This window comes from Echinops telfairi, unplaced genomic scaffold (assembly GCF_000313985.2).
Source record: "Echinops telfairi isolate 266 unplaced genomic scaffold, ASM31398v2 ScPeMD7_31;HRSCAF=116, whole genome shotgun sequence".
Lineage (NCBI taxonomy): Eukaryota > Metazoa > Chordata > Mammalia > Afrosoricida > Tenrecidae > Echinops > Echinops telfairi.
This window is the reverse complement of record NW_022103928.1, coordinates 51,354,141-51,379,799: the sequence shown is the minus strand read 5'-3', so window position 1 is coordinate 51,379,799 and position 25,659 is coordinate 51,354,141. Positions and strand designations below refer to the sequence as shown.

The 25,659-nt window shown below is 46.0% G+C and overlaps 1 protein-coding gene across 1 annotated transcript in view; it reads left to right on the top strand.

Annotated features, from left to right (window-relative positions):
• CCNY (cyclin Y) overlaps positions 1–25,659 on the top strand; it is a 207,280-nt gene that overhangs the window by 162,503 nt on the left and 19,118 nt on the right. The window contains exons 4-7 of the mRNA XM_004702296.2: positions 12,933–13,033; positions 17,669–17,704; positions 22,694–22,751; positions 22,851–22,970. Of these exons, the coding sequence (XP_004702353.1) occupies positions 12,933–13,033; positions 17,669–17,704; positions 22,694–22,751; positions 22,851–22,970 (315 nt within the window). The remainder of the gene's footprint in view (positions 1–12,932; positions 13,034–17,668; positions 17,705–22,693; positions 22,752–22,850; positions 22,971–25,659) is intronic.

The following is a 25,659-nucleotide window of genomic DNA, read 5'->3' as shown; positions in this document are numbered from 1 at the left end:
TATGAACATACAGGGTTTTTTAATAGGACATTAAAAATCCAACCTTTATCTTGAAATGTTCTTAAACTTAGATATTCCCACTTCACTAAAGGCATTTTAGAAACTGGTTCTTCGACCAACTGCTCATTCACCTTTGACACACAGGATGTTGTGATGGATGGGAAGATGCAATTTGCTCTCAAAAAAAATTATTTTTTTTAAATCAGAAAGTAGAAATGATGGTGCATGTACAAAACTGCTGATCCAGATCAGAAGTTGGTGTCTTGGGAGACTTTCTCTTTTTTAAAAACCCTTTCCCGTTTCCTTCCTCACCAACCCATCTCTTTCTTCACTTAATCAATCTCATAACGTGTACTAGCGGCTACAAGCACATGGTGGCTGGCAGGTAGAATTGCTTCATTTGGAAATACATGTGGCCCTTGTACAGATGCCTGAGTGCAGGACTCGATGAACGGATGCTAGTTTCGAAGTTCGCCTAGAAAACTCATGGTGCCTGTTCCGTGGGGGTCCCAGCATCTGGAGCATCGCTCGTTGGTGTTTGGCAACTAGGCCAGTAAAAATTGTTGCCCCCACACGCCTGGCTTTGACATCGCTCAAGTCCTGGGTGTGGGGAAGGAACTGTGCTTGCGTCATAGTTTCTTGGTTCCGCCCTGTCCTCTGCTGAGGGAAGAGGGCTGTGAGACCACTGTTCCTGGTCTGGCTAGACAGACACACCGGCCCTTTGGGAGCCTTCACCCTCCTCACTGGGGGGGCAGTGTGTTTACTTTTCCGGCTTAATCCCTGTCTGCCCTTCCTCAGTTGACAACTTTGTTGTTTTGCTCAAGGACCTTTGGAGTAAAGAGTGGGAAGCAAACAAAATGAAACAGTAAGTGTGGGAAGACCGACCTCTAAGGCAGGGACTTCCTCAGAAGAGTCCATGAGAAGCAAGCTGCGACCCTTTTAAGGGAGGGGGAGGCTCCTGCCCCACCCCCACCATCCATGTCCTCTTGAGCTACTTAAAAGGGATTTTTTTTTAAATTCGTGGAGATAGTTCATTATCTTTCTATTCTATTTTTCCATGAACTTTTTGAAACTCCCTCATTTATATTGATTTAGAAATCGAGTGCTGCTATGGCAGAAATACCACTAGTAGATCTCTCTAACACACAGAAATGTGGAGACCAAGGCCGTATCTTGGCATTCGTCTTCATGTGCTTCTAGGGGTTTCTCATTGTGAGACCCCCAAGTCGCCACTCAGGGAGGCTTCTTTCTTGGGAGTAGTAGATCCCTCACTCTGATCTCTGTTTGATTATCTCGTAAGATCAAAGGTGATCCACGCAGGTCACACCCCAGGGAAACTCCCCTCAGTTTCAGATCAGGGATGGGATGGGATTAGGGGTGCTCATCTCCTAATCCACATCACTGGATCATTCCATAATTGCCAAACTGCTGGGAATCATGGCCCAGCCGAAGTACCACAGAATTTGGCAGGGACATAATATAATCAATGGCATATGTATACTAGTGGGCTTCAAAAAGTTTACAGGAAACTATCATTAAAAAATTTTTTTTAATTTAAGGTACCTTTGGGGGGCTGAGCTGAGCACTGAGCCCCTGAACCTCGCAACTCAGCCTCTCCTCTCAGCCCCTCCATTAACTCTTAATTCCATTTTCGACAGACTTTTTGAAGCCCCCTTGTATGTGGGTGTACATGACTAATTTTTTTAATTGTTAGCCTCACAGAAAAACTGCAACAGGAGTAATACAGGAAACTCTCATTTATCCTGTACTCAGATCCATCAGTTTATGTGTTTTATCACTTGGTAGGCTGCTAACCCCATTGCCTGCAGTTCAAAACCACCAGCTGCTCCTGAGGAGGATGACAAAGATTTATGCTTTATAAAATGTACTGTAAAGAGTTACAGACTTTGAAACCCACAGGGGCCATTCTCTCCTGTCCTGTTGGGTCATTATGGTTTAGAATTGACTCGGTGGCAGTGAGCTTGAGTTTTGATTCATCATTGTCACATTTTTGTGAATCGTTTAGGAATGGGTTGTCTGTATCATGTCTGTTAATGTCTGGCCCCCCAAGGTCCCCTGGGCTTGATTGCTGTCTTCATCTTCTCAGTTTTGCTCAGGGACCTCTGGAGTAAAGAGTGAAAAGAAAACAAGAATATGATTTTATATAATTATAACATTGTTACCAAAAGGAAGAGTATAGCATTTATAAAATTATTTTTCATTAATACTCCTAGTTTTGTTAAGTGACCACTAATATAATCAGTAGAATTATTTCTCCCTTTAGTATCAGATTAATTCAGCATCGTGTACCGCATTTCGTTTTCATGCCTCTTCAATCTCCGGTAATCTGGGGCAGAACCAGACTTCTTTGCCTTTCAAGACGTCGAAATCGTTGAGGAAGAAAAGGCTGGATTTTGTTTTTAACAGAATGTTTCTCCATGTGGATTTGTCAGAGGATTTAGGAGAGCATTTCTAGTCTGACAGACCACAGGGAACACTCCCTGCCCGTGTCGGATTGTCGGGAGCCCCACAGTGTCCATTCTACTACCTCCACCCGCCGCCAGTCACAGGTGCTTCTTGTTTATTCTCTGGTTTCCTCTTGTGCTTACAAGTCATTTATGGGGAGACACTTTACCAAGACACTTGCTCTAGAATTCACATCTGTTGATAATCCTTCCCTGAACCAGTCTTTATTATTCTGCTTACAAAATGGTAATTCCCATCGCCTCCTCTCCGTTTTTCAGTAGCATTCTGCTCTGTGGAGTTGTCTTCTCATCCCATCCATCCATTCTCCTATTTTTCGTCCTCCTCTTTCCCTTTTCTTGACCCACTCATACATCTGTCTTCAGTACAAACTCATGGGTTTCTGCCTTTTCCCAACGAATTTTTAGTTTATTTCAGTGCTTCGTTATTTTGATATTTCCATTACACTGGAATTGACTCGTGGCAGCCTTTTTAAGCTGGCTTTTTGCTGTGATATGTGTGCACTTTTCTTCTTTCCTTTTTGTTCCAGCACACTTTTGCTGTTTTAACACAGTAAGACAATTCAGACTCATGTTGTGTCTCCCCTGATTCTGTGCTGGAATCAGCAGTTTCTCTATGGAGCCATGAATTTATTTTTAAGTGGGAAACAGTATTAGAAACCAAGATCTGGGCACTCTATGTGCTCATTGCTACTGGGGTGTCTTGCGGAAGCCCCGTATATACTCGAGTATAAGCCGACCCGAATCAGCCAAGGCACCTAATTTTACCACAAATTAAAATTTGTGGTATTAAAAATGTGCTGAGAGACTCGGCTTCTACACTTGTTTATACAGTTTATGTAACAGAATCATGACTTCATACTTCATGCCTCTATTTTCCAATCCCTTCTTTCCCATAGAGTGCTTTCTGCCTTTTGCTTATGAACTTTCCCCTTATTTTGCCTTCTGTAGAAGACATGTAAAATAATTTTGCTCGGTATGACTTGCGTATCATAAAAATGTACCCCTTTAAAGAATACAATTCAGTGACTTTCAGTATGTTTACAGGTTTTATAACCTATTTATCACCCCAAGAAGAAATCCCACATTCCTTAGTAGCCATGCCCCATTCCTCTCACCTCCAAGCGCCTGACAAGCACAAATGTGCTTTCTGTTCATCGATTTGTTATTCTGCACAGTTCACATGGGTGAGGTCATCCAGTGTATCACCGTTTGTGGACTGCCTTTGTTCACTTAATGTAACGTTTTCAAGGTGTACCCACTTTTATAGCACGTTCATTCTTTTTATTATTTAATAACAATTCATTGTAGTAATATGCATGATCTATCCATTCTTTCGTCGATGGATGTTTGGTTTGTTAGAACCTTTTGACTGTTAGGACTGTTGCTATGAACATGCATATACAAGTTTTAGTTTTTATTCTCTTGGGAATGGAATTGTTGGATCACATGGTAATCATATATTTAATATTATGATGAACTGCCAAATAATTTCCCCAAATGGCTTGTTTTCGACCCCCCCCCACATTTTATTTAATTTGTTGAGACTACACAGAGCTAAACATTAGCCAATTTAATAGCTACTGTACCACAGTCTAGTGACATTGGTTACATTGTTGGAGTTGTGTAATCATTTTCACCCTTTTTCTGAGTTGTTCCACCCTCCATACCATAAACTCACGGACTCCTAAGGTTCCTAGCTAATCTTTCTCATTTCTATTGTCAGTTTGATCTTGGATAGATAGTTCTTGTGGGAGCATAATGCCCGAGCGTACATTTTTCACTAGTTAGCTACACTGCTTTTTGGTTTTAAGAAGACTTCATGGGTTCCTTTGGTGTAAGGTATAAAGATTATTTAGGGCAACAGTTTCAAGAATTGGTGCACCCATTCTCTATGGCTCCAGAAAGTCTGGGTCCATGAGAGTTAGATCTTTTGTTCTGGGTTTTCTGTCTGTTGGCCAGGGTTCTTCTGTGGAATCTTTTGCCGGGCACCATCCACTTCTTCTGGTCTCATGGTAGAGGCGGCAGTTGCTCATGGAGATAATTAACTACACATTTCGTGTGCTCCTCTTGTTGCTGTCTCTCCTTTCTCTGTTGCACCAAGTCAATAGAGACCAATGGTTGTGCCTTGCATGGCTTATTGCAAGTTTTTAAGACCCTAGGCCTACACAATGAACGAGGAGTTTTTAGACTTTTAATATTTTGTTTGCAGATTTTTGGATTTTATTTCTAATTCTGATATACAGTTTTGTTTTACTTCATTTGTTTATTTAAAAAAAAACATTTCGAAGACAAGAAATGATCCTCTGGAACCAGTAGCATTTTTATCAATATAATCTTTCATAGAGAAATTTGAAAGCATGTTATTTAATAACAACTTGACATATAGCAAGGGAAATATAATGTAGGTGATAGGTAGCCTTAATTCTGATTAGTCTCATACTTCTCTGCTTTATGGTTTGGCCAAGCTACTGAGTCTCCTGGTGTAGTGCAGTGGTTCTCAACCTTCCTAATGCTGCGACCCTTTAATACAGTTCCTCATGTTGTGGTGACCCCCCAAACATAAAATTATCTTTGTTGCTACTTCCTAACTGTAATTTTGCTACTGTTATGAATCGGACGACACCTGTGCAAGGGTCGTTTGACCCCCGCAAAGGGGTTGCAACCCACAGATTGAGAACTGCTGGTGTAGTGCTTTAATTACACCACCTGCCTCACCTGCACCGTAGCTTACTTACAAGGAAGCTTAAAAAAGTTTGTGGAAAAGTTCGATTATCTTTCAATGACGTTTTCCATGTATACATGGTCATTTATATGAAGACCCTTCAAAAAGTATGCATTGTGCAAATACTTGGCTTACAAATTATGAGGAAGAGGGAGCTCTAACAGAACAGAGGAACCCAACTGTCTTACACTCGGGGGCAAGTTAAATCGATTCCTGAGTCTTTATTTTTAAAGAGCAAGTGAAACATGTTAAGATCTGCAGTTGGATAAACCTTCACCTTTCTTTAACCCTCCATGTTGCTCCTCTCATTGGAACAAACTCATTTCCCACCCCGTCCTATTCCCCAAACCAGAGCTTAGGAAAGATCAGATCGTACGTAGCGTTCAGGAAGTGGAGCTACAAACGCAAAGTGGATCTTTCTGGAAAAGCAGCCTCCACTTCTTGCACAGCTGCAGGAAGACCTCAGGCAGCGGTCATTCTAGCCGAACTTGCTGGACGAGAAGCCTCCTGAGGGACTGGTCCAAGACACCCCAGCCCAGTGGGCTCAGGGCCTGCTCAGCAACGCCACTTTCTCCTATGAGGCTGATCCTTAGAAAAGTTCCCGGATTTTACCTCCCAACCAGAGTGATCACAGGAAAAAAGTAGTTCTCAATGTCAAGTAATTGTGTGGAGACTTAAGGAAGCTAAGATCAAGCTAGGGTTGACCTAAATTGTGAGCTTCATTATTTCGTAGTGAAAGCATACATTCACAGTGGACACAGAATTTTCACCTCAAATTTCATTTTCCTAGTCTGTTCTTGAATTCCATGTTGGTTTATTTTTCTACTTTCATATAGTAATGCCTTTGCCACTTTATTCTTATCCATGGCTCTTTGCTTCATCCACCATTCGGGTCTGTCCTTTCTCTAAACACTTTGCCTAACTAAAGGCCGTTCCGTCTTCTTTTCACTCTCCTCAAGAGCACCTTGAGGTTAAGGACCAAGGGGGTTCGGTTTGTCACCTGTCCCCTTGCCTCCTTCGCTCTCCATGTTGTTGAGAGGCGGAGGGAGCTCATCTTTGTATGTACGGACGGTCTTCTGGCGAGGGCTCTGGGTTTGCATGGTCTTTGGAAGCTCACAGCCGGGCCGGGAGTCTGGCTATCTCTACCATTATTCATGCTGTGAACTTGGGTATAGATTACTTTTGTTTCCTTGTTGGTACAGTGAGGTGTACAAGCATGATGTTGATCCTTCCTTGTACAGACATAGCCTGATCCATAGTAAGTGTTCACTGGCTAATAATGGGGGGTGGGGGAGGCAGTGCTGGGACTCAGTTTCTTCTTTCACATCTCCCTGTGCTCTGTCGAGGCATGCTCTCCACACATCAGGCCTTCAGAGAGTTTTGCATCAAGGAATGCATTTCACACCTCGTTTTCCTGTGCTGTAGGAAGCAGCATAGAGGCCTGCCTTCCTGTCAAGGTCATGGTCTGCTTTCATTGCCTTTTTGGAGGGAGGGAGGGAGAGAGAGACAGAGAGAGATTTGGTAGTTTTCAGTCAGTGGTGCTTTCATTTTGGGCCATTTCACTTGCTCTCTCATTGTATTTTTTAAGAAAACAAATTTGTATCACCTCTTCTCAGTAATATTGCCTCGTATTTTTCAGTGCTTTATTTTTGTCTGATCCTCTTAAAGATTCCCTGCCATCAAGTTGTTTCCTGCCTACAGGGCAGAGTAGAATGCCCCTGTGGGTTTCTGAGACTGTAACTCTGTACAGAAGTAGAAAGCCTCCTTTTTCTCTTGTGGAGCTACAGATGGGTTTGAACTGCTAACCTTGTGGATAGCAGCCTAATGCGTAACCACTGTGCTATGAGGGGAAGTTCTTCTCTGTCCTTTAGGGAGGGTCACTATGATCAACTCCATGGCAGTGAGGTGTTGAGTTTCAGTCCCATCTGCCCCTTCATCTGGACAGTTGTCATTCTTGGTGAAGCCTACATAACTAACTATAGAGTCATACGTCTCCTTCTCACGTCAAACATTGCTTTTATGTGCTTCTAAAATGTTACATTTGAGCATAAGAAGACCATGCCCACCCCACCCCCACTTGCACGTACACCAAGAGCAGTCATTCAAACAGAATAAGGGTACAGCATGACTCAAAATCAGGAAATGGTGCGTCAGGGCTGTGTTGTTTCACCATCCTCTTTCAGTCTGCATGTGAGCAAATAACCGAGTAACTGGACAATAAGAAGATTGTGACCCCAGAATGGGAGGAAGCCTCATTGAGAACCTGCACAGTCTTCAGGTGACACAGCCTTGCTTTTTGAACACGGAGGGAACTTTAAGCACTTGATGAAGACCAGAGACTACAGCCTTTCCTCTGGAGTGTGCTTTAGCAGAGAGAAAACAGAAGTCCTCGCAGGCGGACCATTCAGCAATGCGGGGATAAATGGAGCGGCTCCTGAAGTTGTGCAGGATTTCATTGCCTGGAACGGCAGTCTTCACCCATGGAAACCGCAGTCGTGAACTTCAAGTAAAGTATTGCACTGGACAAACTGGCCGCAACTACTCCCCTCTTTAAAGTATTACAAAGCAAAGATTTCACTCAACCCCCAAGCAAGCCATTATCATCCATCTCCTAGGTGCGCAAAAGCTGGACGGTGATTAAAAAAGGCCGAAAAAGAATCGGTGCTTTCCGTTTAAGGTTTAGAATACGGAGTGTGCCACAGACTGGGAAGAAGGAGCCACTCTGTCTTGGAGAAGTCCCGCCAGAACGCTCCTAGAAGCGGGTCGGTGAGACCTCATCTCACATACTTTGGACATGTTACCAGGACGGACCAATTTTGGGGGGAGAAGAACATGAGGCGTCGTGACTACAGAGTCAGCAAGAGAGATCCTCAGGGAGATGAGTTGGCACAGTGGCTGCAACAATGGGCTCAAACACAGCACGAGCTTGAGACTGGCAGCGGCTGGGCAGTGGTTGGTTCTCTGTGCACGGGATCGCCTTGCTTTCGTACATGTGGTACATCAGGTATGTTACTAAGTAAATGCTGCGTAGCACTTCCTGTGTGCTCTCCTGCTTCTGAACACTGTACAGGTACCCACTTCTCGTAAGGAACCCAGTGAGGTCTTGAACCTCACATTCATTTTTACTTACACAGAAACCCAGGTGTTGAGAAGGGAGACTGAGGCACTTGCCCAGGTCGCACAGCTAGATACTCCTTGAGTTGGAATTTACAACCGAGCGCCATGGCCTGTGCCTGTCTGCCTCACCATGGCGTGCCGCTGTCTCCCCAGGGCATCACCTTTGTTAGAGGACAACCACGACTCACACCTCCCCGGAGGAACCTCTGTGCACCTTCTGATTTTCTACAATCACGGGATAATGAAAATGCTGGGTTAGTATGGCATTTTGACCCCCACTGAGAACTACTTGCACACTGAGTGTTTAGTGAAAACATTCAATTCATGACACAATCAGTAAGCAGATAACATGGATTTGACAATCCGAAAGGCAGTGCTTCAGAGGTTTGAACCTCCGTCCCGCAAGACACGTTGGCTACCACTGGACATGCTGCTAAGGAAGAAGGTGCTGTTTCCTGGTGGCCTGGCCCCTCCCTCTGTTGTGTAATTGTGAGAGGGACAGTTCAAAACCAAGCAACCCTGCAGTCCTGAGTTTTTCTGGTAACAGGAGTTGGGCAGTTTAGGAATCTACAATCTGAGTTTCGGCCCAAGAGAAGTTTTCAACTGGACGAATTACATTTCCTTGACATCCAGCAAGTGGTCTTGGATTGCCCAAATGGTGCTTAGAGTGAGCTGCCCCGAACACAACAACAAAAAATGTTATACTTTAATACCTAGAATGTTCCTTTACTTTGGAAATTATTAAATAGTGGGAATTAATTTAATGATTGAATTTCTAAGACTCGCAGTTGCTGTTAGGTGCCACCCAGTGGGTTCTGACCCATGGTGACCCTGTGCACAATGTGATGAAACACAGCCCAGGCCGGCGCCGTCCTCACAGTTGCTCTGTGTGAGCCCGTTGTTGGGACCACTGTGTCCATCCTTCTAGTCGAGGACCGCCTTCCTTTCTCTGCCACTCTGCTTTTCCAAGCTAAGGGCTCCCCTCCAGAGCCCAGTCTCCTGATAGCACGGCCGGAGTTCTTGAGATGAAGAAGTCTGGCCCTCGGGGCTTCTAAGATGCCTTGTGGCTGTACTTCTTCCAGACAGACCATGTGGTTCTCTCAACAGCCTGTGGTACTTTCCGTGACCTTCGCAGTAGGAGGTGTACAGAATCTGGAAGCAGAACTGTTGTCTTGTGGTGAATGGAGGACTTTGGGAGTACCCAGACTCCCAGCTCAGGAGATCCCCGAGCGAGCGTGGCTTAATCCCTTGGTAGGGCTGCTTCTGAGCTAAAGCTTTCTAACCCTTGAGGGGTTGGGTTGCCTGTCCTGAGGGATGTTCTGGAAGTCAGCTAATGAAGACAAGCTCGTGGACCGAGGCGGATGTAAAAATACCCCAGAGGGCCACTCATCACCATTCCTTAACACAGACCTCATGGCTTCTATTTCCTAAGGAAAACTCCTTACTCTTAACGGTTCCTGCGGTAACACTTTAATCTCCGAGGAATTTGAGTCAGAGGAAATAGATGAAATCCCACCCGAAGTGTAAGTAAATTAGTATCCCTTTATTTTTATCGTTAATAAGATTCCTAAGAGCATCCCATAGCTCCTAAAATTCATCGGCACATCTGTCAAGTGACTAAGTTTTCATGTAGCAAATAGGGGGTGTCACTTGAGGTTTTTAGTGCCTGTGGCAGATTTTGCACCTGTGGGGAAATTTCCATCAGGATTTTTAAACACTTGCCACTCATACTAATGGTTATTAATAGCTAGGAATGTTTAACGTTTCTTGTGTGATGTAACTGTGCTTGCCAGGTGAGCTTAAAAAGAGAGAGAGAGAGAATTGTTTTTAATGCCTCGAGTTTGCCTTAATGAGAAAGAAGGCTGTGATTAATGAATGTGGAAACACCTTGTTGAAAGGTGAACCTTAGTTGTAACTTGAACTTTACTCGGCCTTCTCCTCAACCTTTCCTTCCACAGACACACACCACCTATATTTAGGAAGTAAAGTCTCAGAAATGGCCTTGTCTGTGGAATTTCCTAAGTTTGGTTCTTTTTTCTCTTGACCCACATACCTTTGAAGTCAGGTGCGGGGGAGGGTCACATGTATAGGTAGTGCAGTGCCCTCTAGCCGCCATTGAAGGAACTGGATACCCTACCCCAACCAGTGAGTGACAGTTTCTGTTTATTATTTGGCTTTTAAGAGGAAAGCTGAGCATGGTAGTGTGACAAGAGGAAAGTAAAAGGAAATAGAGGAAATAGCTAGGAGGCAAATGGGCATTTATAGAGGTCTAAAAAAAGGCATGTACATATGTAAATATATGAGGATGGGGAAATAGATCTATGTGCATATATTTATAGGTTTAGTATTAGGTATTTAGTATTAAGGTAGCAAATGGGCATTGGACCTCCACTCAAGTACTCCCTCAATGCAAGAATACTTTCTTCTATTAAACTGGCATTCCATGATGCTCACCTTCCCGACACAATTGCTGAAGACAAAGCGGGTGTATAAGCAAAAGTGATGAAGAAAGCTGATGGAGCCTGGCTATCAAAAGATATAGCGTCTAGGGTCTTAAAGACTTGAAGGTAAACAAGCAGCCATCTAGCTCAGAAGCAGCAAAGCCCACATAGAAGAAGCACACCAGCCTGTGTGATCACGAGTTCTTGAAGGGATCAGGTATCCGGCATTAAAGAACAAAAAATCAAAGCATTGTGATTGAGGGGGAGTGCAGATTGTGGACCCAAGACCCACCTGTAGGCAACTGGACATCCCCTTACAGAAGGGTTGCAGGGAGGAGACGAGCCAGTCAGGTTGCAGTGTAGCAACGATGAAACATACAACTTCCCTCTAGTTCCTAAATGCCCCCCCCCCATCATGATCCCAATTCTGCCTTAAAAACCTGGCTAGACCAGAGGATGTACACTGGTACAGATAGGAACTGGAAACACAGGGAATCCAGGACAGATGATCCCTTCAGGACCAGTGCTGAGAGTGGTGATACTGGGAGGGTGGAGGGGAGGGTGGGCTGGAAAGGGGGAACCAATTACAAGGATCTACATATAACCTCCTCCTTGGGGAATAGACAACAGAAAAGTGGGTGAAGGGAGTGGGTGAGATATGACAAAATAATAATAATTTATAAATTATCGAGGATTCATGAGTGAGGGGGAGTGGGGAGAGAGAGGAAAAATGAGCTAATACCAAGGGCTCAAGCAGAAAACGTTTCGATAATGATGATGGCTACAAATGTGCTTGATAAAATGGATGTATGTATGGATTGTGAGAAGAGTTGTATGAGCCCCCAATAAAATGATCTAAAAAAAAAAGAGGGGGTTGTTTAGAATACGGTTTTTAGATCTCTCAGGCTGAAGTATTGAGGAAGACATTTGGTCTCTAAGTAGCATTGTGTATAACTGGGGATGTAGTTGGTCTCTAAGTAGCATTATGGATAACAGGATTTAGTTGGAGGTGGACAGGTCAGGCCAGCAATTTTCACATCCCCAGGAGGTGTATGTGAAAGCTGGACATGGAATAAGGAAGACTGAAGAAAAATCATTGCATTTGAAGGATGGTGTCGGTGGAGAGTACTGAAGGTACCACGGACTGCCAAAAGAACAAACATCTGTTTTGGGGAAAAGTACAGCCAGCATGTTCCTCAGAGGCCAGGATGTTGAGACTCCGCCTCCTGTACTTTGGACGTGCTGTCAGGAGAGACCAGTACCTGGAGAAAGACATCATGCTTGGCAAAGTGGAGGGACAGTGATAAAGGTGGCTTGACACAGGCTGCAGCCACGGGCTCAGCCATGGGGCTAGATGTGAGGATGGCGTCTCCTTTGTTCCACTAGGGTCGCTGTGAGTTGGAACTGATTCGCCGGCACATACCAACAGCAAAGGCTGTTTGCTGAGGATGACGTGGGCCTTCAACGTGGCCCCGGCAGGTAGCAAAAGGACTTTATTTCAGATTACTTGAATTCTTTTTCTAGCTTGCTTTTCAAAAGCAAGTATTAAATCTATTTATGGCAATTGGATGTCATTAGTTTATAATTTGTATTATTACCTTTACCAGCACCTTTCAGAAGTAGCTCTCAGACCTAAAGGTCTCCAAAGAAAAGACCACACTCTTAACTGTGACCGACTGAACAGGCACTCCGCTGTAAGGTCACCCGTGTGTTGTGCTTCCCAAAGCACCCAGTAGTCCAGTAGTCATCCTCTTAGTGAAGACTTTTTCTCCTAACAAGGGAAAACTTCATCTTTCCTTCTCCTGAAAAGGAGATTCTAAATGAGCGTCAGTTGCACCGTGCCTGGTCTTCAAACCAACTATACCCCCAAAATGGGTACACTTTACTCCAGCCAGCAATAGACTCTTTGGTAGTTGAAGACAATGGTTTCTTCTTGCCCTGATGACGGAGGTTTGGGACCAGGGGTGGTGGTGCCGACTCCTATGTGGGAAGGAGGGAATTGCATTGTATGAATGCAGTGTGCTGTATTGTTTTTGGTTGTGTGAACAGTTCTTGCTAAGATACCTTTCCCTCAGTGTTCTGGCTTTCAGGGGGAAGTGGGGGGAGGTCCTTGGAAGGAATATGAGCCCTGTCTAACTGTCTTTCTTGTTGCCCATTGTTTTCTAGCATCCTCCAGGACAAATAGCAAGGAAATACAGCTCCTGCTCCACTATCTTCCTAGACGATAGCACAGTCAGTCAACCAAACCTCAAGTATACAATTAAATGGTGGGTACAAACTCTTGCTTCACTGAATGGCTTTCTCCATCCCTTAACCTGGCGGCAGTGCTGGTTGGTTGTGGGCTCTGGGAGCAGTAAGATTGGGGAAGAAGGAAACCAGGGACTGTTCTGTCCACCTTTCTAAAAAGTAATTTTGGTTTTTGAAATGTGGCATTATCCAAACAGTTGTCTGCATTATCACTTACATAAAAGACCGACAATTGTAATTAAGCGATGACTTAAGATGCATGTTAGATCTTTCTGCTCTGGCATGGTTTGCTGAGGCTACTAGTTTCTTCTATGGGTGTTTTGCTTTCTACTTTAGACGAGGCTACTGTTGTCACAAGAAGCTCTGATGTTTATAGTGGGTTACACATTGGGCTGTTAATCACAAGATCAGCAGTTTGAATCCACCAGCTGCTCCTTAGAAGGAAGATGAAGCTCTGTGCACCCACAAAGATGTACAGCCCCCCAAACTCACAGCACACAGCTCTAGTCTGTCCTTCGAGTTTGCTTTAAGTCAGAATTGCCTCGATGGCAGTGTGTGAGACTGTGGTCACAGTTTAAGGCTCCGAGCTGCAGGAGAACGCTGGCATGGCAAGTGGAGAGAATGGCTGGGAGTCAAGAGATCTCAGTTCTAATCTTGGCTTTGTCACTAACGGGGGTGGGGGAAGGGACCCTTTGCTTTGGGGCCCTTTAGTTTCTTTTTTTAAAACAGGGTAAGAGGAAAGAAGTGGATCTTTGGATAACATCCATTCCCTTGGGGACCCTAGGCTTTCTTATCGAGAGCTGGGATGTAAGGTGGAGTCAGGGTCTCCTGTAATCTTGTCACTCACCCAGGGATAAGAACCCCCAGTAGCTGGCAGAGAACACTCGGTGAGCTGGGGCCTCGGGTTGGCAGCCGACTTTGGAGAAATCTAGAGAATACTTCTCTCTCCACCTGTTTCACCAAGCGTTTAAATGCTGGCATGTGTAATGTGCGTTAAAAGTGCTAAGAAGGATTCATTGGGGGTGGTGGTAGTAGGCATTTAAGCTTCAAAGTTGTCTTTAAACATGACCCCAGGTGCCTCAATGCCGGCCTCAGGCAGGGCCATGTGAGCTCTGCTACGGAGCATCTTGTGGCACAGGCCGGAGGGAGGAGAGCAGCCGCTAGGATGAGTGGTCTGTGTCTAAGCAGTGCCCTTCCGTCCTATTGGCAGCAGTTTTCCCAGATCTGGATGGAGGTGGGCCCCTCCCCTCAATACCTCCGTGTTGACAGGCGTTACATGGTGAGCAAGCATAAGCCCAAGCAGTCTGAGGAGGCAACGGGGGAGAGGTTTGCACAGTAGCCTCACAAGGCCCTTGCTTGTGTGGTTTGCTGGAGCCACTTACATACCTCTGGGCCCAAGTTTCCGGCTGGGACAGTGGCACAGCGACTCTGGGAAGCATTTTTTTGAGACAAAGTCGTTAGCAGTTGTGGGAGCAAAGCGGAAAGCCCCGAAGAACAGTGCACCCTGCCGACCCTGGCATCCGCTGAACCTTTAAACAGCACAGAATGAAAGCTGTTCGCATGCCCTTCATCCTGGAATCCGGCCTCACAGGAAAGGTGCCCAGTAGAACCAATGGCCACGTTGCTCTGAGTGGCGGTCAGAGCTCTTTGGCTCTCACAATCAGAGAGATTGTGAACGCCTGACTCCTTGACCACTTAAAATCACCACTGGTCAGGACTTCCTTATGAGCCCAGGCAGGGACACTGAGTTGGCAACGTGATGATCCAGTCATTGACCCTGGAGGTAGAAAGCACATGGAACTCCTCGGTGTGCTTCTGTTGAAGTCCGCACTTCTCTGGGGACTCTGGGTGGAACTGTGAGAAGAAGACTGATGGGCTTGGGTATGGCTAGAGTTCCTGATTAAACTGATCCGATAGAGACTGCAGATCTGGATTTTCCGAAACTCCTTGGGAGATTCTAATGGGCAGCCACCATTGGGAACTGCTGCCCTTCCTGTCCTTCACTCAGTGGTCCCATTGCTTTAAAAAGCATCCTCCTCTTTCAGATGCACATTTGGGAGCAAGGAGCTGGCAGGGCGGGTGTCCAAGGGAAGTGGTACCCTCTGCATCTTGCCTCACACCCCAGCTTGGCTCTGATCATGGAGCTGAAGAAAGAGCAATTTGAAGTGCTGTTAGGCCCGGGTGAGTTCTTCAGCTGGGCGCTGTGACAGTGAAAGAGGAAAGTAGAGACCCAGAAGAAAACGGGGTGCGAGGACATGAGTAGGGCGATGCTAACTAAACCTGTGGGCTGTCTGACTCAAACATTTTGCCTAATGCTGACTCAAAACCAGAGAACACGCAAACCCGCTGCCATTAAGTCTGTCTTCACTCAGAAGCCCTGGTGGTGCAGGAACTAGGTGTATGGCTGTCCACAAGGTCAGGGGTTCAAAGCCACCAGCCAGAGAAAGTTGAGAACAGCCGTAGAAACCCTATGGGGCAGTTCTACTCCATCAAATAGGGTCACTGCCAAGCAAAGGAGCCCTGGTGGCATAGTGGATGGCAGTTGAGCCACTTGACCACAGGTCAGCAGTTTGAAACCACAAGCCACTAAGTGGTGTAAGAGAATGATGACATTTACTGCTCCCATCGAGACCGACAGCGTCAAGACCCACAGGGGCGGATGTACTGTGTCCCGCAGGAGCACTGTGAGTCAGAATGGACCCTGTGATGGTGACTGTGGTATTTTGAGGGCGTGCCTAGCAAGCGGAAACCTAGTCTTTTCATGCTTGCTCTGCCTCCCCTAAATAATCCAAGGTCCTCTTTGTTCTCCCAAGACTTTGAAGCTGATCCTGTAGTCCAGCCTCGTAGCTCTAGCTCTCACAGAAGTCGAAAGCCCAGCTAAGTTCAGTCTCGCCCCTGGCTGGGAAGGATGATGGTCTTGGGACCCTGGGGCGTTCATCAAATCTGCAGGAGCCAGGCTTCTTGAGATGAAGTTATTATTTTTTTTTTTTAACATTTTATTAGGGGCTCATACAACTGTTATCCCAATCCATACACACATCAATTGTGTAAAGCGCATTTGTACATCGTTTCTCAAAACATTTTCTCTCCATTTAAACCCCCGACATTAGGTCGTCACTTTTCCCCTCCCTCCCCGCTCCCCCCTCCCGCATGAGCCCTTGATAGTTTATAAATGGGTATTTTGTCATATCTTGCCCTGTCCGACTTCTCCCTTGAGATGAAGTTATTGATAGGGAATCACAACAGTAATAATAACTCCTGTTTTAGAGCTGTATATTGAAATAATGCTTTTATCAGTTTTATCTCATTCAATCATAATAACAGCTCTCTAATAATAGAGACTGTATCCTTCTAGTCTTATAAACGAGGAAATGAAGGCGCTATGAGGCGAGTGAATGCCATTAAACGAAGGCGCTAGATTTTGAACCCAGCTCGCCTGCCTCCCAGTCTGGTGATGCTCCTCCGTCCTGCTGTCTCAGAAGGGAAGCAAGAACCCATTTGCTTTCTCAATCATTCAAAGAGATCAAACGAATCACTGCCCTGAACCCAGTCATACAAAACCTTCCATTCAAACCTGACATTAGATTTGAAAAGCAACCATCACAGCATGCTGATTAAATTAAACTGCTAAAGCAGTAATTTCTCCTGCTTTCCAGAGGCATTGCGTAGTAGAGAAAAAGGTCACCAAACCATTACAGAAGTTGGACATTTCTGGCACCTCGGGCCTTGACCCTGAGTTTTCTCATTTGTAAAGTAGTCTGTCCTGCGTGTCTTCTGGGTCAGGGCTGTGGATGTATAGGAAAACACTTAGGAAGCCATGTTATTAGTTTCATCTATCCTAAAGCCCTTTCATCGCTGTCGCAGGCCTTTCATTAGAGTGGGTGCTGTTTTCAAGATGGCATGGGAAATGGTGAAAGATGGTCATTTTCGCATGAGGAATTTTAGCACTGAGGCCGAAGTCCTTTGAATGAATAGGCCCGGAGAAGCTTGACTCGGAAAAACAGGCTTTATCCTGTGATGACGGGAAGATGAGCCCCTGGGCGCCTCCCAGCTCGCTCACTCGTGATCTGTTGGTGCCCCAAAACAGGCGACACCCCCACCCACCCCCAGCCCAGCCACTGTGCCGTGCCCGTCAAGACCAAGACACGGTGCTGGCATGAAGTCGGCCCAGACGCACGCGTAAAGTATGGTTCGGCTTCTTCATGAAATTATAAAGGAAAACTAAACTAGTGGACGGACCACATTTGCCCAGTGAACCTGAATGAATAACAGCCAACTGGACAGATGATGAAAGGAACTCAGATTGAGGCAGGGAGGGGGAAGAGGGCTTTTCTCCACATGTCCAGTCGGGGAACATTTTCTTGGAATATGAAAGGTGAGTGCAAGGTAACATGCAGTGTAATATAGTGTCAGCATTCAACACAGTTTCTGTCAGCAGTTTGTTTTGAAATCCGGCGTGTCTGGAGAAGATTTCTTGATTCGGGGGGAATGTGTAACAGAGTGGCTTGCCTTTGCAAATGTCTTTTCACGAGCAGTTTTCTGAATGCAGTGGGACTGTTCTGATAGCTTGTTTGCCTTTTCTATTAAATATCTATGATAATTGTGTAAGATCTTGAATATGTTTATAAAACATTGAACTGCATTTTATTTTACAGTGTAGCTCTCGCAATATATTATCACATCAAAAACAGGTATGTGGCTGATGCATTTTTTGCTAATACATCACAGCTTATTGTATAGTTTTCTGATTTTACCCCCTGTTGTTTATAGTTGCCTGACCTTTGAACTTTATATTTCTGTAGTCCATATTTTTAGATGTTCTATAGCTAGTTTAATTTGCCATAACATGACAGGTAAGTGTTGAACTGCTTCTGAATTAGAGGAAACCATGTGGGTGTTAGTGACTAAAGCCACCAAAATGGAACAAGCCTTAATAATGTTCCTCTATTTCTTCTTCACTATTTATTTTCTGTGTTATCTGTTTAAATATCTTCTATAAAATATAATCCAAAAACTATTGTGTGCAGCTTTAGCACACCAAAAAAAAAAAGTTTGATTTACTGTGAATCTAGTCGAATAAATTTAGGTATAAATTGAGACATAAGCTCGATGGATATGATTGGGTCTGGTGATAACTCAGTATAGTAAGTGTCCATTAGAACCAGGGATCATAAAAACAGATGGGCACCAACTTAAAACAAACATTTTATTTCAAAACATGTAGGAGCACGTTGATTTGTCCATCTTCCCACTGCAGAATCCAGGCTGTCTGCTTCCAGCACAGTGCCCTGATTGTGGAATACCAAAGGCAGGGGGTCGGGGGTGGGGTTCTTTTTTAATATATTTTCATAAGCCACATCTATAATTCATTCTTTCTAAATAGTGAGGAAAAAGTAAAGACATAAAAGTTTGCAAAACAGTCTGAGTGTAGAATCACTCAAATCTTGACAGTACTTCATCAGTAGCAAGCGAACCTGTGCAGTGCTGTGGTTAAGTGCTCAGCTGCTAATAACCATAAGGTGGGTGGTTCAAACCCACCAGCTGCTTTGATGGGGAAAACTTGACAAGATAGGAAACCCTGTGGGGCAGTTCCACTCCGACCTAGAAGTTTGCTGGGAGCCAGAATTCACTCCGTGGCGCACAGCAAACAACCAAGAGCAAAGTAATTTTTCTAGTGTGTCACGTTTAGTGTGGCCTTTTCAACACATCCATCTTGCTTCTCATGAGAACAAGAGCACTCTTTACAGCAGTTCTGTTTTATTGATAAATGTAATATTTACATGTGTTACATGGTTATACCAGTACAACAGGTGTGAACTAGTGTGGGAACAACAGAGCCACCCTCTCAGTGAGTCTAGACCTCCTTGCGTGGGAACAGAGCCCCTGAGCTTAAGAGCGAGTACCAGCCAGCCCCAGGTAGTCTGCAGGTATGACTGTGAACTTAGAGCTATCTTAAGAAAGGGCAGAGTATCAAGATGGGTCAGTTCAGTGAAGGTTAGATGGCAGAGCTTCTAATCAGCATGTTGGGTGGGGACAAATACCCGGAAAGGTGTTTTCTCTATCATCATTGGCTAGCACTTGAGAATTTTGGATTTAAGAATTAAGAAAAGATAGTGTAGCGCAGAACCTTAAACAGTGGAGCACTGGTGAGAGAGATTTTTTACGGACTGCTTGTTTATGTCATTGGTTCTCACTCTTAAAATGCTTGAGCCTCAAGACGCAATGGAATTCCATTGATGAAAGTAAGTTATGAAGCTCTCATGCCAGTTTCATATTAGCATCTCTGAGATCTTAGACTATTGTAGATCTCAAAGTTAACGTAGCCATACACCCCAAACCTGCTGCCATCAAGTCACTTCTAACTCATAGAGACCCTCTGTTATTGTTTCCGAGGCATTATCTTTTTTTTTCTCTTTCTTTCATTTATTTATTTATTTATTTATTTATTTATTTATTTATTTTAACATTTTATTGGGGGCTCATACAACTGTTATCCCAATCCATACACACATCAATTGTGTAAAGCGCATTTGTACATCGTTTCTCAAAACATTTTCTCTCCATTTAAACCCCCGACATTAGGTCGTCACTTTTCCCCTCCCTCCCCGCTCCCCACTCCCGCATGAGCCCTTGATAGTTTATAAATGGGTATTTTGTCATATCTTGCCCTGTCCGACGTCTCCCTTCATCCACTTTTCGGTTGTCTGTCCCCCAGGGAGGAGGTCACACACAGTTCCATGTAATCGGTTCCCTCTTTCTTACCCATTCTCCCTTTACCCTCCCTGTTTTGCCACTCACACCACTGGTCCTATAGGGCTCATCCATCCTGAATTCCCTGTATTTTCAGTTCCCATCTGTACCAGTGTACCTCCTCTGGTCTAGCCAGTCTTGCAAGATAGAATTCGAGTCATGGTAGTGGGAGCGGGGAGGAAACCTTTAGGAACTAGAGGAAGGTTGCATTTCTCATCATTGTTACATCGCACCCTGACTGGCTCATCTCCTCCCCGAGACCCCTCTGCAAGGGGATCTCCAGTGGCCTACTAATGGGCTTTGGATCTCCACTCCACACTCCCCCCATCATTCACTATGGTAAGATTTTTTGTTCTGATGATGCCTTACACCTGATCCCTTCGACACCTCGTGGTTGCATAGGCTGGTGTGCTTCTTCCATGTGGGCTTTGTTGCTTCTGAGCTTGATGGCCGCTTGATTACCTTCAAGCCTTTAAGACCCCAGACACTATACTTTTTGATAGCCGGGCACCATCAGCTTTCTTCACCACATTTGCTTATGCACCCATTTGTGTTCAGTGATCCGTTCGACACCCCGTGATCACACAGGCTGATATGTTGTTCCATGTGGGCTTTGTTGCTTCTGAGCTAGATGGCCGCTTGTTTACCTTCAAGCTTTTAAGACCCCAGACGCTATATCTTTTGATAGCCGAGGCATTATCTTTATGGGAGCAGACAACATCCTTTTTTATCTGCAGAGTGACCAGTGTGTTTGAACCTCTGACCTTGTGGTTAGCAGTACAATGCTTACCCACCATTGCCACCAGGGCATCCAGCTTAGCCATAGCCGATAATAATTAAGCAGTTGCTATGGCCGTTCTATGCAGCCCTGTTGGCCCTAATGGCAAGGATGGCTGTTCAAACCCACCAGCCACTCCTGCAGGGGAAAGGTGAGGTTGTCTGCTCCCGCAAAGATCGACAGTCTCGGGAACCCTATGTAGGTGTCACTGTGAGCCCGAGCCACTTGATGGCAGTGGGCTTGGTTTTTGGATGGCCTCTCTAGTTAGTTCTTTGTGTGCATTATCTCATTTAACTCTTACGAAAAACTCCACTGGGGATGTTAACAGACAGGAAAACAAAATGATTTGCCAAAGAAAACCCAAGGAGTCAATTAGGGAATTATGATTTGACCCCACACAATACATACCCAAACCTTTACTGTCTTGCTCTTCTGGCTTAGTGGTGATCAATTCCACTAAAAATGAGTGAAAAGGACTAGTGCAAGGCCAACTATAGGAGGGAGTTTCATAATTAAGCACAGCTGCTCGTACAGAGCCTGCTGGAGTCTCGGGGATGAGGTGGCTCTGCTGACAAGCTGCCCTGCCTGCTGACTTCCTGTCCTCATTGGTCATCCTGGAGGCAGAGGGTTGGAGCTGGTAGTCCCAACAGACAGCACGCTCTTCATCAGGGCTGCATCATGTGGTGGGAGTGAAGCCACAGGTCACTTCTCAGAGCATGTACTTTGTTTCCAGAGCCATTGCAGCTCCAGTTCTTCAGTCCTCATACAGTATCTGCACCTGCGTGCTCCGCCTTAGAATGATTGCTGGTGCCTGTTTCTCCAGAGGGGCTGCATGGCTTTTCATGGTCTCTCTCTCACTCGTCCGGAAACCTGAGCCGGGCTGCCTGCCGCAGCCATCGGACATCTTGCGGAGGGTGGGAGTGAGGTGACGGACCGGCTGTTTCCTGCTTGTCAGGGTCACTGTAAAATACGGGCAGTGTAACCAGACGCTCCCAGAAGGAACACGCTCAGTGTTTCCAGGTGCAGCTCTCAGGTCCCGCCCACCTGAGACCTGCCTTTCTCTCGGGCTTGGCTCGTCTTGGCTGCCTTCATCCGAGTCGGGGGAGCCAGTGAGCACCAGGGGCTAGGGAAGGACTGGAATCCGAGTTTGTTGTGGCCAAGGTCTTTGTAGAGCCCTGGTGGTGTGGTGGGTACACATTGGGTTGCTCAGCACATAGGCTCACAGGGGTCCTTCTGCTCTGTCCTGTAGGGTCCCCAAGAGTCAGCATCCACTTGATGGCAGTGCCTTTCGAGTTTTTCTTTTGTTTTTTGTTGTTGACCAAGCTTGTTCCTTCTTTCATTCTGAAAGCAAATTGATGGAGTGGAAATTGGAGCGTTTGTCATGATGCCTGTGGCTTAGAGAAAGGTCTGTCGCATTCGAGTCTCCTTATGTGGAATTGACGCCCAGGCCCAGACTCTGGCAGTCGATTGTCTGAGCTGACCCAAGATTTGGTTTTGAAGGGAAAATGTTTAGGTAAAGCCCTGTTGGCACGAAACAGATGGATGGGGAGCTGCCTGACGATGGTGAGATGCAGATGGCCCCAGGCGCCGTGCTTTTAGGAAAACCACTCCACCAGTCTCTCCTTTATAGGCCCTCGAGTTCAGTTTTTCTTTATGCCCCCTCTTGGCATCCAATACAGAAATGCGAAGCTCCTCATTAGTGAAGTGATCAAGTTGCACGTTGTGAAAGTTTTAAACTAACCTCTCAGACACACTGAGTGTTCATAGCTTTGGACATAGTTCCTACCAAGCACCAAGGTCACAGTGACTTCAAATAGACCAGTTGACCTTTGCTCAAAAGCACAATGTTAAAGGAATTTAAGTCACTTGAGTAGATTTGGGTCATTTGAAAAGCAAAAAGCGATAGAGCTCGGTTCTTACCTGGTTACTTCAGCGAGGTGTGGTCACTCCCTTTTACTTCCACGGACTAGTCAAGGAAATAGGGTTATTATTCACGCGTACCTGACGGGCATCGGGCATCAGGCATCGCACGTGTAGCACTGCCTTCTGTCTTCTTGAAATGCATTTCGATCGGAATCTATTTTTGTTCTCTTTTGACAGACGCTCATTCTTGCAGAAAATAAACTCCGTTTTCTGTTATTTTCCCCACCAGGGACCCAGATGGAAGGATGCTCTTGGACATTTTTGATGAAAACCTTCACCCGCTCTCGGTAATCTCTACCTCCTCCTCGTCTCTCATGAGATAGTTTCGTGGTTTCTCTGTTGCTCGTGGTGAGTGACCGGCCATCTGAAAATGTTTCCTTCCCCAGAAATCCGAAGTGCCACCCGACTACGACAAACACAACCCAGAGCAGAAACAGATTTACCGGTTTGTTCGGACACTGTTCAGTGCTGCCCAGCTGACGGCGGAATGTGCCATTGTCACTCTGGTGAGTGTCCGAGGGTGGGACTGCTCAGTGCATGGATGTCCTCAGGCATGCGCCCCCCAGGTGCCCTACAGATTCTGCTTAAATGCTGCCTCTTTTCTTGGATGAATCAGATAGCCCCCAAAGGGCCGTTTCTCAAGTCACGTTCACATTGAAGCTCATAAATCTTGGAGGGTTAAAGACAGGTAAGTGCACCCCTTGGTCTGAGGGGGTGTCAAAAGGACCTGGGCCACCTCCAGGAACATCCCAGTGTGGTTCCTGTTGCATATTTTTTACAGAGATTTTCATTCACGGCCAGGATGTAGCGCTGACTGTAGAAGGAGCCATGTACTGCTAGCTTCTGTTTTCTGATCTTCGTAGAACTTGCATCTCTGTAGTATATTCAGAGACAACTTGGAGGCAATTGACACTTTAAGATTGGAACCGGAAAAAAAATAACAAAATCTATAGTGCTTAGTTTGATTCTTAAGACTTTTTAGGTCAAATCTCGTTTGGGAACTGGACTTAAGAGTGGAACCCATTGTCACCGGAGCATTTTCCATTGTGTGTAGCTCAGATTAGCAGCTAGCTCTGTGGGTGTATGGTCCGCCCTGGAGATCCGGAGGCCGTTCCCTGTAGCTTTCAGGGAGAGCGTGTGTCTAGTGGAAAGCTAGCAGGTGACGGGGGCAGTATGGATTTCTGCCCCACTAGGAGCTCTGTGCTCCTCCTTCGACCGACGCACCAGTAAGCCTGTGTGTGTTTATTCTTTGACCCTCACTATTCTTGTCCCTCATTGAGCTTCATGACTTGCCTGTGGGTAGAGCAGACCTGCGACAGGTGGTTATTAGTAAGTGACTTGCAATGATCGTGGGTTCTTATAGCCCAGCTTTGTTCCCCAAAGGATTCCAAGCTCCTGCAGAAACATACAACAGGCACCTAAGGAACTTGGATTAAAGGGTAAAACCATGGGCGAGATTTAATACGAACAGTCTTAAAATTAGGAACGTTTTATTTTGAAGCTGCTGTAGATGGAATTTGGAGGAAACCTGGTGGATGTAGTAGATGACCTATTGGGCTGCTAACCAAAAGGCCACCAGTTTGAACCCAGCAGCCGCTCCATGGGAGAAAGATGAGACTTTCTGCCCGTTAAAGATGTACAGTCTCAGGAATCCCAAAGGGGCCGGGCAGTTCTGATCTGCCCTCGGGGTCGCTATGAGCCGGAACAGCTTTCGATGGGGGTGACTTCAAGTTTGAATGGATGGAATTTAGTGGGTCTCTTACTCATTTTTTTTTAATCACGAAATCTTCAGATCCTAAGAAAATTATGACCTGGTAGCGATGCAGTGTTGTAACGTGAAGGAGAAGGTTGATGTCATGTGGGCGACGGGCTAGCACTTACGTCCCAGCAGTTCTCCCAGTTTGCTCAGAAGCCCCACGAGAGCATCTGAAATGCTTCGTCTCGTACCCTTGCCCTGTTCCCGTCTGTCGGCGCAGTGGGGCCGTGTCTTCCGAGTGCTAGAGGGGTGGCTTCTGGCTGTGAACCATTTCAAGTCCCCAAATCTTCCATTTTCTTCCAGCGTGGTGATGGAGCGGGGTGTTGGTGTGTGCTTGTCAGAGTTGTGCGGGCTACTGTTCGCTGCAGCCTGGAGATGAGCCATGTTGGGCTCCCACACATTGATTGGGTGTTAACCGCAGACCAATTCTCAGCCAACCGCCGGTTGCTTTGTTTACCTATGGGGAAAAGACACACAGATGCCCACTCTGAGAGCAAGACCCTTGTAGGACTCTCCTTCCCTCCTCCCATGTCCCCTAGAGTTAGAAGGAGCCATCAGTATGGATCTGGTCTAGAGCTAACAGAGACACTTTCATCTTAGCCTTGCTCTTGGGCATACACTTGCCCCAGGACCTCTGCTGCCCAGGATTTGGTAGGGGAGGAACCTAGGAAGGACAGCAGTTAGCTCTGGCTCTGCTGCCCACCAGGAGAGACCGCAGCCTGCAGGTTGTCAGAGAGCTTACAGGCTCCCTAGTAGCTGGAACCCAGTTAGCCTGCAGCTCATAGTCCATGGCTTAATTAACTCATTTTCAAAATAGTGGCTTAGCACCACTAGATTTATTTTCTTAGCATTGCCTTATAGACTAAAAGGCCTCCTATTGTTAATGACAGGGCAGGGAATTAAAACAGAGGGTGAGGTCATTGAGTTGCACCTTACTGAGTTTTGTTACACCTTCACAAGGGCCACTTTGTGACATTCCTGGCAACAGCAGTGGAGAAGCCAACACCATTGTGGTCAGGTGGGCAGGCGGCCAGAGCTTCCGGCTGCCCCCGTCTATGGCCCATCGTTTCTCTCGAGGGTTACCTGAGCTGGGTTGTGCTCAGAACCAGGTATTGAGACCTGCTTTAGTCCCATGTGGCAGTTGGGTGACAAAAAGAAAGCTCTCCGCCTGTCTGAATCAGGGATCTGTGCTTGTGAGGATCAGACACGCGGACAGGAGCCCGGGCTCGGGGGGAAGTTGGTGTCCGAGCCAAGAGGCTCTCGTGTTCCTCTTGTCTTCTCGGACTGCAAGGCCAGTCGGGCCCACAGCGAAGTCAGTGGCAGGCCTGGTCTCCCAGTCCACCTCATCTGCACCCTGCTTCTCCCGTGGGCTTTCAGGTTGGTGTTCATTGATTTAGGACCGGGCATGCTGGAAAGTAGCTGCCCCAGCCCTGACTGTA